Here is a 13,281-nt window from a genome sequence, read left to right as displayed (position 1 = left end):
GTCACGTGCAGCCCTTTAAGGGAGGCTCTCTTACCTAGAGTTACTTTGTAATCAGTCCCTGAGTCACGTGCAGCCCTTTAAGGGAGGCTCTCTTACCTAGAGTTACTTTGTAATCAGTCCCTGAGTCACGTGCAGCCCTTTAAGGGAGGCTCTCTTACCTGGTGTTACTTTGTAATCAGTCCCTGAGTCGGGGGGGGGGGGGGGGGGGGGGGGGGGCACTGAGGAAGGTATATATACTCTGAGGGTAGCCCTGTGCCTCCGGCTCACTCCCTGGAGGAGTGTTCCTGTGATGTGGCCAGAGGAGACCCAGGGGAGCCTGGTGCTGTGCTTCTTTCAGGTGTAACCATTAAGTATTGCAGGGGTCAGACAGCTCAGTCTGTCTGTTGTTCTGTGCTCATGTCTCAATCGCTCAGAGCCCTGTCTGGTCTTTACTTCGCTGCTTGCATTTTCTTTCAAGTTCAGGGGGCTGACTTTTCCCTTGAACTAGTGAATGTAGTTAAAAAGACTGCTGATCCCTTGAACAGCTCTTTCCCAGTAAAGCAGATCTCAGAGCCTGTGCCAGCAGCCTTCCTGGTTGCCGCTATAGCTGCCTGACCAGAGGATGTGGAAGTCCCTTGAGGACAGGCACTGCTTTGTTTTCCTCATTGCCAGGCATAGAGTAGGTTAAAAAATGCTTAATAAATGCTTGATAGATTGCACAAGGTCCCACAGAGCGGGAAGTAGCCCAAGCAGGATTCGAACCCAATCCCTTTACCTCCCACGCTGCCATCCTGCCACTGTGGCCTCTCCAAACTGTCATTCCCATTAGGCCTTTGAAAGCACCAGGTTATTGTCAAGATTCTTTAGGAGCTTTCTCCTCGAGATGCTTGTCTTACCTAGGTCTTTTCCATGTCTCTCTGTGTGGCAGGATCAAGCCGAGCAGCTTTTCAAGAGTGGACACACCAACAACTGGGCAGTGCTGGTAAGGACGCTCCCTGTGGTGCTGAGGTCGAGAGCAGAGTTGGCCAAACTGGTGCCCCCCCCCTTTCCGTCCATTCACAGGTGCCACCGAGTTGCTTTGTCTGTTCCCACAAGGTGTCTTTCTTCCTGACCGTGAACAAACATAGGCTCCCTTTGCAAAGCACAGGCTCCTCCAGCAAGGGGGACGCGTAGCATTCTGAGGCCTTCCTCTTGTGGGACTGGGCGGTTGTGAGCAGTCTGGTCTTTGTGGGGATACCCCTGCAGCCAGCGTTATTGTCTTCTCCACTGAAAACTTCGTGGACCCAGATGTCACTGACTTGGCAGCGGCCCTGGATCTGCTCCCATGGGCTGTGACATCTCTGTAATAACAGTCCTGATTTGGTATTTGTCATAGTGAGCATAAAGCTAAGCTAAATTTTACTTTTCCTCAGCAGACCCTTCTCTGTGCAGATGAGCACAAAAACTTCACCCTCTTTACAGTCGAGAAAGCCTCCCTTAGATCACTTAGTGGGCTGGCTGTAATGCCAAGCACTTGATAAACTGATTTTTTGCATCACTTTAATGTATTTGATCTTCAGTAGAAATTACCGTTTGCCTAGTTAGGTTATATACTTGAACGCAATCGTGTTTTTTTTTTTTTTAACATTTTCCATAAACCTTGTTTTTCAGCAAACTAATTTAGGCGGCCCCTTTTCAGATATAGTGTGTGAAGTTGTCCTGTCTCTTTCTAGCTCTTAGAGCTTTGTTGTTTGGGTAATGCTGGGGTGCAAACTTTTGCCTCCAGCTGGTGCTAGGCATCCCAGAGCTCACAGTTCAGAGAGCAGGGGGCGAGCAGGCCCTGGTCCAGCTGGCAGAGCATGAGCGGAAGATTCCTAAACCTGGCATTCTGCTTGGTGCTCAGCAGTGCAAGGTCAGGTCAAACAGGATCTCCAAGGAGGCATGTGGATGGGTCTTGTGCAGACTTTGGACCGGGTTCTGGGGCCGGTTCACTGACTCGCCAAGCTTCAGGGGTGCACAGGACTTTAATGACCTCTATCTGAAAAGGAGACAGACCCCCTACAACATCCCTGGTGGTTCCCGGGCTTTTTGCTCAGGATGTGGGGCAGCCAGTCCCTGTGAGGCAGCCCCTTCCACTTTGGCGTGACCTTCATTTCAGTTTTTCCTGCCTTGAGTTCTCCCGGGGCCAATCAGGGAAGGCTTGTTTCTGCTTCTGGCCAGATGGGAGCTTGAAGGCAGCTCTCCTGGCCCTCAGAATCTTCCCTTGCTGAGGCTAGAGATCCGAGGGCCTTTACCACAGAGCTTGTGGATCCTTTGGGCAGCCGGTGGATGATTTTGAACTCATAAAAAAAGGCTTACAAAGGAAGTGAGTTACGTTGAAATGTAATGATCAAAATACTAAGAAGCCCAATTTCACGGACCCCCAGTTTAAGCAGTCTTTTTGTCCTGTGCACCCCAGACTCTTGGAGACTCTTCAGTCTGTCATTGTGGTGCTCAGACTTGGGTACCGTTCTCCTGCTCTGGTCTGACTGAGGCCATAAGGGATGTGAGGAGGCTCCCCTCCCCGAGCTGGGTCGTGGGTCTTGTCCTCAGGTTAGTGTTTGTGGCCCGTTTCACACTGTGACTTGGAGTCTCTCCCCCCACACATGAAGGGGTAGCCATGCCTCTTCCAATTTGAGCTTGTGGAATTGACTTTTTGGACCAAAGTAGGAGTTTTTTACACTCAGTGCTGCTAAATATCCTCTTTGTAAGTTTGTTCCAGTGCTCTGGCCTGTGAAGATCGATCCCTTTGGGTCCTGACTCTGTCATCCAGTGTGTTAGTGTTCCTTCCTGGGATTGGGTGCCCCGATCCTGAACACAGGGCCTGGCATATGATAGGTGTCTAATAAGTGTTTCTTGATGGATTGATTGATCTGCACAATTGATAGTGACCTGTTATTTTTAGGAATTAGAATTTATTTGCTCAATTTCAGTGTCTGTTTTATAGGAGAGAGCATGGTGGGGCCAGAGGCCCTTTGCTTTCCAGGACATGAAATCTCAGAGAAATAAGGGTGTCACAGAGTCTTAGAAGCTTATGTACTCACTCTTCAGTGCAGACCTGCTTGTGCTTTGTGTTGGGGCAGTAGAAAGTCTTGCTAAACCAAGCCCTGTCCTCAGAGTGGGAACACGCAGCTCTGATTCACAAAGAAATTGGGCAATGATTTATTTTGAGTAAAATGTCTGGGGATTTCTTTTTGAGTCTAATAGCCTGTGATGCCTGTTTTCGAATTCTCTCTCTGGAGAATGGATTTCATCGTCCCTTCTTTCAGCTTCTTGAGATCGAGTACAGATGGAGACATGCTCTGTCTTCTGGCATCTCATCGGTCTCAGGTCACGGAAGAGCAAATTTGGGCCCGTCCTAATTTTTAAAAATCACATCTTTGCTTTGACTCTTTAGGTCTGTACTTCAAGATTCTGGTTCAATTATCGACATGTGGCCAACACACTCTCTGTTTATAGAAGCGTCAAGAGACTTGGAATTCCTGATAGGTAAGAACGTCTGAAATGAATCCGAGATTGTCCTTAAAGTGGGTAAAAACCCTGGACTTGGGAAGGGAAGGGGCACACAGAAGTCTGGAGTCACCTGCTGGGAGCCTCCAGCAGCTACTGAGGCGGTCTTCCCAAAGGGCAGGCCTGAGTGGGCCCCTCCCCTGCTCAGTCAAGCCCCAGGATCAAATGCAACACCCTCTGTTTGGCATCAGAGCCCTTTGTAACAGCCCCCTCTTCCCTTTCCAGTCTTTCCACACTTACTGTTTGATCCAAGGACACTGGCACCTAGGCTGCTCCGTGAGCAAGACCCTCTGTGTCTCAGCTCCGGGCATTTTCATATACACGTGTGTTTGCATATATGTTTGTATGCATGTAAATAGAAATGCGTGTGCGTGTGTGTGTGTGTGTGTGTGTAGAGCTCATCGGTGCATCTTTGTTTGCACATTGTCCCTGGTTAGCCTGGGAGCTCCTTGAAGGCGGGGATGTCTTTGGCTTCTTTTTGTATCCCCAGTGCTTAGCATGCAGCCTGGCACATAGGTTCTCAGTAAATGCTGATTCACCACAATTAGTTCAGTTATTCCCGGTTACTGAATTTGTGAATGATCAATGAGGGTGGTTCCATTTTCGTGTATGAGTCTTTATGGTGGGAAAGGGTTTTGTGTGCCTTAGATATCATTTGGTTCCCATGTTTCTCCATTTCATGGAGGAGAAGACTGAGTCTCGGAGAGAAGCTACAGGGCTTCTCCTGACTCATGGAACAGGTGAGTGGTAGCTGACCTGGGGCCGCGCTTAACATCCGATGTTACATTTATATCTGAGTACAGTGGGAAGCAAAGTTACATTTTGTAAATATTGTCAGGTAGATTTGTCTCCATGTTTCTAGAGAATCTTTTTTAAATTTTTATTTTTATTTCTGTTTTCTTTAAACATTTTTAAAAAATATTCGTTTTGATCTGGAATAGAAAAAGACAAGAAAAAACATTTTCATGTGCACGGCACAATGTCAAACCATGAATTTCCATTTCACAGTTTACCTTTTTTAGAAAAAAACTACGTAATGAAGACTAGACGATTTTTAAGCTGCCGCTTTCTTCTCAGTTTTCTTTTGTTCTCTGCTGTGCACTTCTCGTTTTTTTCTCCTTCCCTCCCAGACCCACCTTAGATACACACACACACGTGCATACATCTCTCTTCATGTGTCTGTAATGAGCGCCTATGCGTGTAAAACATGCCGTGCACACTTCTCTTTATCGTTTCTTTCTCTGGAGCTGGAGCGCGTCTTCCGCCCTGGGTCCTTTGGAGTTGAGTTGACTCAGAATGGCCTAGCTGTCGGCAGTTCTTCATGGGTCAGTGTTGCTGTTACTGTGCACAGCCTTGTCCTGGTTCTGTTGGCTCCACGCTGCCTCAGCTCAGCTTTTTCTGAAGCCATCCAGCTCGTCATTTCTTACAGCTCAGTAGTGTTCCATCACAACTACATACCACGGCTCGTTCAGCCACTCCTCCCCTCAGTTTCCAGTTCTTCGCCACTACAAAGAGAGCTGCTATAAATAGTTTGCAACATAGAGGTTCTTGGGAAAAGACCCAGTAGCAGTACTGCTGGGGGGCTGAGGGCAGAGGCGTCATTCCAGATTGTGCTCCCGAGTGGTTGGATCAGTTCACAACTCCACCAACAGTGTGTCAGGGTCTCCATTTTTCCAAGTCCCCTCCAACACCGTTGCTTTCCCTGTCTGTCCTGTTAGCCCATCTGGTAGGTAGGAGATGACCCTGGAGCATGTTCTTTAGGAGCCTCTCCCTGCCTGGAATTGGCAGCTGCCTGTGTTCCTGGCCTGCGAGCTGGTGATTTAAATAACCAGTTTGTCCTTTTCACAGCTGAAGCCATTGTTGCCTGTGCTCGACTTTCAGCTTTTGTGTTGAGTCCTCCTCTGTCTTATGACTTGTACCCTTGTCTGCCTCCCCACAATCCCCAAGCTGCCCCATGCTGTAAGAAGACCAAAAACCCAGGTCACAAGAACTTTTTTGGGGAACAAACTAAGTCGTTGTTTTAGGGAATGTTGTTTTGAGTCTGACAGTGTTTAAAAGCAAGATAAAGGAAAGGCTTTTTGATGAACAGACTTGCTTACCAAATATAGGCTAAATACCTACCCAGCTCACCTTCTCGTGGCATCTTTGAGGGAGGTCCAGAGCTTTCCTCCCAGCAGCCTCATGGTAGTGTGGGTACCATTCCCATTTTACACCTGGCACAAATGAGGCTTGAGGAGGTTTTTGGCTTGTTCAGAGCTTGGGCTTTCTGAGTCTGTGGCCTTTGGGCCTCTGGCCCCACCACGCTCTCTCCTGTAATGGGAGCCGTGCTAATGAGAGCCAACGTTCGTGGCGTGCTTTCAGGCCTGTGAAACATTAATCTGGTGTCATGTCCCATGATTCTCCCCAGCCTCATATCCTGACCAAGATTCGACGATGATTGATCCCACGGTCACTCAGCATCGGAGGCAGCCTGGCCCTGTCTCCTTTGTGCCAAACCATCTTTCAGACTGACCTTGCCATTATGTTGCAGTGTGTCACGGTATCCGAACTGGAGTCTGCCTCCCACCAAGTCTGGCTTGAAGTCTTGAAGCCCCCAAGTCTGGGGGCTGAACGTTCCGATCTGAGGTTGTCTGGGGCCTCGCGCCCCTTTACAGATGAAGAGACTGACACCCAGCATCTCCAGTTTCTGGCCGTCTTGTTTCTTTCACTGCAGTGTTTTTCTCCCTTTCAAGCTCATGATGGAGCAAACTCTGTGGTTTTCCTGGTGGGGAGTCCTGGCCCTCACAGAGGGAGTGCTCCCCCTTGAAAGTCACCTCCCTGTGCGTGTGGCCTCTCCCTTTAGGTCTGGAGCTGGTCCCCCTCTCCCTTCTCTCGCTGTGTATGGTGCTTGGCACAAAGTCAGTGCCCAGTGAATGCTGGTGGGCTGGTTCTTGGATTGCCTGGCAAAGGCCAGGTTGATTTAGAGGAGGCTGGTCCATACAGAAACTATCCAGGGGCCTCTGTTGTCTGTACTCCAGTGCCTAAAACGGGTGACTCATTTGGTAGGCACGCATCTGGAGGTGCCGCCCTGGGCCCTGGGGTCACATGGCTAAACCTCCCTTGGCCTCTCCTTCAGGAGTGCACCTTCTCTTGGGAAAATCACAGAATTATGATAGAAGCAACCACAGGTGCCAAGTGTTGGGTGGGCAAGTCCTGGAAGCTGAGCCCCCACTGGAGGGAGCGATTCTGAGGGATGCTGGGATTTGGCAGAGGAGCAGGTGGGGTGGGACCAGCCATGCAGAGGCTGTGGGGGGATGTTCAGGCCCCAACGCCATTGTAGCCAAAAAGCCAGATCCCTTTCTTCCTCTGGGCTTACATCAGGTCTTCACATCACCAAAGGACCCGGGGAATTCACAGACAGACATGAGGCATTCCCTGATCGTCAGCACTTTGTGGGGCTCAGATAAGGATGATGGAAAGATATGGTTAGATACCAGCCTGTCTAAAATGACACGGGGATTCTGTGGAGTCTAGCCATGACGTGGATGCCGGGAAAAAGTGCCCCAGACCTTCCCAGAGTGAAGGAGGAGAGAATCATTTAGTCGTCTACCTTGCTCAGACTCTCTCCCAAGCTGTTTGTTCAGGTCTAGGGAGTTAGACTTGATTTAGGGGCCTTTGCCAACATTTGGTATTTTTTCTTTTGAGAGGAGACATTGTGATTGGGAGTTAGTATAGGCTTTGGAATCCTGGCCTTGGGGCTCAGGGGAGACCCAGGGTCTAAAACTGGCTGACCTGCTTGGTGGTGGTGTGACCTTTGTCACATTACTGAGTGTCCTGGAGCTTGGGGGCCTCTGGTCTGCAGGCCCTTGTGAGAGATGTGCTGGGCAGCCTAGAGAACCCCGACGTGATGGGAGTGCGCGTGCAGATGACAAGGGCAGGGAAGGAGGGTGGTGTGATGGGCCATCTTGGGAGCCATTTCTTTCCTGTCTTTTTTCCGTCTTGTAAGCATTGCATGATGCTGTTAAAGCTGGAGCTCGTGCATGGCTGCACGGTTCTCTTTGTGTTATGGGGAACTCCCTGGGAAGCTACTGGAATGGGCTTTCATTGCATGTGAAATGTGTCATTGTCATTGTTTCCTGACCAGCATCGGCCTCCTTGGCTCAGCCGGGGTCTATCTGGCTGGGATCTCGGGGGCCAGTGAACCTCTCTCTGTATGAAGTGTCTCTCGTATGAAGCGGGCTTTGCCCACATCCTCCATTCCTGGATGGGTGACTCAGGTGCTTCTGGGGCTTGGAACTTTTCTCCTCACCTCAGCCACAACTGGAGGCCTGACCTGACTGGCTGTTTGATGACGAAGATTCACTCACTTCTTGGAGCCTCCACGTTCTCACACAAGCTGGGAGGGTACCCTGAGGGCTGGTTTGGGCAAGCACTTTGGTCACTGTGAAACCTGTTTAAATAGGAGTCCTATCTTTAGGCCAAGGTTAGTGTTGAAGAGGGGGAATTAGGGCCCTGTCCTTCTGGTCCTCTGTCCTTGTGGATATGACAAGTGAGAAAGCATGAAAGCCAGGCAGGAACAGAGACTGCATGTGTGATGTCCCTGAGTGGGGGGCAGTTCCCTTCTCAGCCCAGCCCTCCGTGGTTGAAGGACATGCCTGGAGTCATACAGCCAGCGATGTGTCCAGAGACTGGGCTTGAGCCGGGTCTTTCCAAGGCCGTCTGCCTCGCTGCTGTGCTGGGGCTGTTTCCGTGGGTCAGACATGAGAGGGATAAGGAGAGAAAGAAAGAGATGAAGGCCAATGGTGGTTTTCTCCAACCTGGATGGACAGACAGACGGATGGTTCTGCTGTGCATGATGCAGTTGGACTCGTGGCTCCTGCCGAGGTGCTGTGAGCTGTTAGTCTGACCCTGAAGGAGAGTTGGGCTGTTTTTGTTTGTCTTCAGAGTTCTGTTAAACATGTGAAAAATAACGGCTCTCCAGCAGGTGCCTTTCTGCAGGGAGCTGTCCATCTGGCTCAGCTTGGATCTTGAGGTACTAATTATTCTGACACTCAGCTTGGGGTGCTTCATGGAGCGACCCTCCGGGCCTTTTGCTTCCTGACCTGAAGCCAGGATGCTCAGTGAGCAAGCATTGTGGGAGCTGGGCCCGTTCTCATGATCCCTTTAAAGGGGATGGAAGTCCCTTTTCTCTCCTGTCCCTTCCACTGGGGCAGTAGATAGGAGGGAACAGGAGAGGAGAATCTTGCCACGTTGTTAGTGACGGTAGGGGTTCTGTGTGATGTCATTGTTCTCATGGCATCTAGGACTTGTGCCAGATTTCTTACACACATCTTCTATTGTTCAGTTTTGGGCCCATATTCCATGTTGCAGAAGCCTTTGGGCTGGGGGGAGGTCAGGATTAATTTATATTCTCATAGAAATCACGCTCTGCCATGAAGCTTGGAAAGTACAGCACTCCAGCAAACATGACAGTGAACACATAAGGCATAATTTATTTAGTGCAGCTAAAGATATACAAGAGATAACATGTAATATCCTGGAAAGAGCAGTCTTGGCATGAGCATATCAGTTATGTAAAAGGAAATGAGGTTTTCAGAGGAATGTTAGGAAAATATTTTGTTTTCTTAGTTTAAAGACATGTAAGCATCAAATCCAGTCTCAGATACTTACTAAATGTGTGACCCTGGACAAGTCACCTCACCATGTTGGCCTCAGTTTCCTCATCTGCAGAATGAATTGAAGAAGAAAATGGCAAACTGCTTCAGTATCTCTGCCAAGAAAACCCCAAAGGGGTCACAAAGAGTCAGATGTGAGTGAAAAGACTGAACCTTCATAGAATCATGGAATCCTTTGCTGTAGTCTCAGTCAGCCAGAAAACAATGGGCCAGGCCCTGGGGGCTGCAAAGAAAGCCAGCCCCTGCCCTGCAGGAGACAACAAGCAAATGCCTGCTAATTCCATACAGGATAAGTTTGAAATAATCACCAGAGGGAAGGCACTAGAATGAAGGGGGTTTGCGGAATGGCTCCCTGTAGAATGTGAGATTTTAACTGGGACATGAAGGAAGCAAGGGAAGCTGGGAGGTGGGGCTGAGGAGGGACAGCATCGCTGGGCAGGGGTGGGGTTGGGGTGGTGCAGCCTGGCAAGTCCAAAAATGGAGCGGCATGCTAATGGAACAGCCCAGAGGCCAGTGCCCCTGGGTCACAGACTGCATATGTGTGATGGAAGGTTTAAAAGACAGGAAGAGGTAGGGCTTTGAAGGCCAAGTAGAGGATTTCATGTTTGACCTTGGAGGGTATAGGGAGCCACTGGACCTGCACTTTAGGAAGCTCAGGTGACTGAATGGAGAATGGACTGGAGTGGGAAGTGACTGAGACAGACAGACACCCCCTCCCCCAGCAGTTATTGTAGAGCTCCAGGTGGGAGGTGGTGAGAGGCTGTACCAAGGTGGTACCGGCAGGTGTATATGAGAGGTGAAGGTGGAATCAGCACACCTTGGCAGCAGCCTTGGATATAGGGGGTGAGAAGCAGTGAAGAGTGGAGGGTAATGCCTAGGGGCCTCGACAGTAACAGGAGAGTTAGGAAGAAGGGGGGATGCAGAAGGATGAGTTTAGTTTTGGCCGCGGGGACTTTCTGTTCGAGGTGTCTACCAGGCAATTGGAGATAGGAGACTGGAGGTCAGCAGAGAGGTTAGGGATGGATAAGCAGGTTTGGGAATTATCAGCACAGAGATGAGCTCTGAGTTCATGGGAGCTGACGAGACCACCCAGGGAAGTGGTGTAGAGGGAGAAGAGAGGAAGGCCCAGGACAGACCCTGAGGGACATTCACAGTTATTGGGCGTGACCTGGATGAGGATCCAGCCGAGGAGATGGAGAAGGAGCCCAGAGAGGTGGGAGGAGGACCAGGGGAACCCCAGAGAGAGGAGCGCAGAGTGGGGGAAGGCCATTGCATTGGGCAAGGAGAGCCCTGCTTTGGTGGAATGAGGAGGCCAGAAACGAGGCTGCAGAGTGAAGGCTGTTGTGGTTTGGCCTTGATTTTGAGGATGACTGGGGATATCACGAATATATTGGAGTTGTCAGCCTTGGGCTCTGTTCCAGAGCCATCTCAGTTCGGTGGCAGGACAGAAGTCAGGATGGCGGGCAGTGGCTGGGAGGCACGGACCACCGTGGTCACGTCTGCCACGTCTGACCGAGCTCTCCACTGTCAGTGTCTGCTGGAACAGATTCTGCCCCTCCTGCCGTAGACACCCCCCAATGCAGCGACAGGTTTCAGGCCCTCCTTCATCCTCAGCTGGTCTGGCCCCTGTGCCAGGACCATTTACCGAGGTGTGGCCTCTGAGCACGCTGCGCATTCGTGGAGTCACAGGTGAGACGCCAGAGGCGCTTCTCCTCCCTGAGCCTGCCATATACCAGAACTAAGGCTAGAGGGAGAGGAGAGAAATGGAGGCACCTGCTGTCCTTGGCCTTCCCAGAGGGAGGAGGAAGAGGGAGGCTCAGGGATGGAACGGGATCACTTGTGCATGGTTTGCTTTGGCAAGGAGAAGGGCCCCCTCATTATGGGAGAAATCTGTAGGAAAGAGGCAGGAGCTCCCGCATTTGTTCTGTAACATGTGAGCCAGGGGCAGCCACAGGAGCTTCAGAAGAGCCCTGGTGGGATGGTGGCAAAGTGATCTCCCAGCAGCAGTGAGGGCCTGGTAGAGGACTGTGATAGTAATGGAATATAAAGATTCCCCTGTATTGGCTTGGTTTTCAAATTGATTGTGTTAAAACCCAGAGCTTGTTAATCCCACCTGTGGCATGGACTTGTTGATGTGAAAAGAAAGTCCTGAACTGGGAGGAGCTGGTGGCGGAGATTTGGAGAGACAGGAGAGAGGCAGAAGAACTTTTTGGAAGCAGCACCCTTGTGGAGGCAGAGAGAGAGACTGAGAGAATTGCTGGGGGCCACTTTGAATTGCCCTGGACTTTTGAGACCTGCCCCCTGAGCTGCCAAGGACTGAGGAGACATGGCTGTTTTGCTGGTACTTTGTCTGTCTGTTTTGATGTTGTTTTGCCAGATTTGTCCACTGGTGAAAGACAGTCCTTTTGTTGAAGAAGTCCTGGAACCTGGCTGTTGGCTAAGAGCTCCTGAGACTGTCCTGCAGACAGAGAGTGAATACTGTCCACTGGTGAAGGACAGTGCTGTTGGTGCAGGGGTCTGGAGACTGTCCTGCAGACAGAGTGAATACTGTCCACTGGTGAAGGACAGTGCTGTTGTTGCAGGGGTCTGGGAACCTTTCTGTTGGTTCAGAAGCCCTGAAGAAGGATTTTCTTGTTGTATGTTTACAGAAATCCTAGGAGAGGGTTTTGCTAATGTTTTCAGGGGTTCTAGGACTGTTCTACAGACAGAGGATGCATTAATGAAGGGACTGGCAATGTATCTTGTGGCCTTGCTAAGCCTTGTCTCCCCAGGAACTAAGATTGCTGAGAACTTGCCTCGCCTAGTGTCAAGATGAAGAAAAGACCTCCATTTGGGTATTAAGTGCTGTGTTTAAACTTGATGTAACTCTGGGGTAGATTCAATTGTGATCCAGGGGTGGGGAACTTTTGACCTTTTTGTGTTCTATGGTTGAACAAATGAATGTACTTTACTTAGATTGGAAACTAATCTCCATTTGAGAAGAGGGGCTTTGTGGTGGACCAAATGAAGGTACAGCCTAGGGGTGGAGAAGTATTTAGAACAGGGACTTTGTAATTGATTGAATGATTGGAAGGTCCTGGGGTGGGGTAGTACTTGGAGATTATTTAATCACATTTAGTAAATGCTGTATTTTGAATGATGTCATGTTTTGATCTTCTCTGTTTTTGGTTTGTCACTGAATAAAATGGAGAGCCCCTATGCTGGTATTCTGAACCTTGGGAAGTTGCCTTTCCTTGGCATTATATTACAAGGACCCAGGCAGGTGTGTGTAGGATTGAGGGCAGGGCTTGCTTTTGTGGGTGGGCCCTGAGGTCCCCTGAGACACTCAGATGCTCTGTCTGTGGCTCCTCATCCCTCGTCCTTTCTAATCTGCCGAGCTACTGAGGCTTGGAGGACAGCTCATCTCCCTGCCTGCCAGGCTGGCTTCTCAGCAGCTGCCGCCCTCTTAGTAACGTTTCCAACTTGGTAGGGCTGCACAAGCTGGCGTTAAGTGGGTACAGCCTTTGAGGCCCAGGGTCACTCGAACATCATGGTGGGGTATTATTAGGAAAGGACATGGGTGGAACTGTGACTGAATGGGGGCTAATGGCGTCAGCAGCATCTGACACAGATGTGATTAGCTTGCCAATAAGTTGTCACTATTTGGAATCGCTGATTAAAGGACCCTTGCTGTCGGTGACACTGCCAGATTTCAGGGATGAGACGGATGATCTCAGTTCCCACAAGAGAGGCTAGAGCTGCCGTATGTGTCCCGACAAGCAGAATTCGTGGTGGTGCCCCCCACTAATAATAATAATGGTGGGGCCCCCGCTCTTCTGCAGTTGGGGCCCTTCCCCTCCCTCTCTCATACAGAACCTTCGTTCCAGGGGGCGCCCCTGATGTGGACACGTTGTGTCATTGCCGCCTCTGTGGCCTTCTGAGCCATCTCTGCATCGCCCATGCTGATGAGGGGAAGCATGCTGGTTGGCCTTCAGCTTCCCGGGGATGTGCCTTGTACCTCTGGAATGTGGGCAAGGATTCCTGGCTCCTGTGAGCTTTCTCTGGTTGCTTCAGGCATCAGTGCTGGGGCGGGGTGTAATATAATACCAAGCAAAGGCAACTTCCCAGGTTCAAAATACCA

At 50.2% G+C, this 13,281-nt stretch overlaps 1 protein-coding gene across 2 annotated transcripts in view; it reads left to right on the top strand.

Moving 5' to 3' along the window:
- Nucleotides 1-13,281, top strand: part of PIGK (phosphatidylinositol glycan anchor biosynthesis class K) — an 80,108-nt gene that overhangs the window by 1,174 nt on the left and 65,653 nt on the right. For both annotated transcript variants that reach the window (XR_011171119.1, XM_069102220.1), the window contains exons 2-3: nt 908-961; nt 3,395-3,486. Coding sequence is in view for 1 of the 2 variants with exons in the window: in XM_069102220.1 (XP_068958321.1) it covers nt 908-961; nt 3,395-3,486 (146 nt within the window). In the remaining variant the exon portion in view is untranslated. The remainder of the gene's footprint in view (nt 1-907; nt 962-3,394; nt 3,487-13,281) is intronic.

The sequence above is a fragment of the Petaurus breviceps genome, unplaced genomic scaffold (genome assembly GCF_028583685.1).
Source record: "Petaurus breviceps papuanus isolate PSGF00001 unplaced genomic scaffold, PetGlider_PUasm1.0 545, whole genome shotgun sequence".
In the NCBI taxonomy this organism is placed as follows: domain Eukaryota; kingdom Metazoa; phylum Chordata; class Mammalia; order Diprotodontia; family Petauridae; genus Petaurus; species Petaurus breviceps.
Note: the sequence above shows the minus strand (reverse complement) of the source record. Positions and strands in the feature narration are given on the sequence as shown.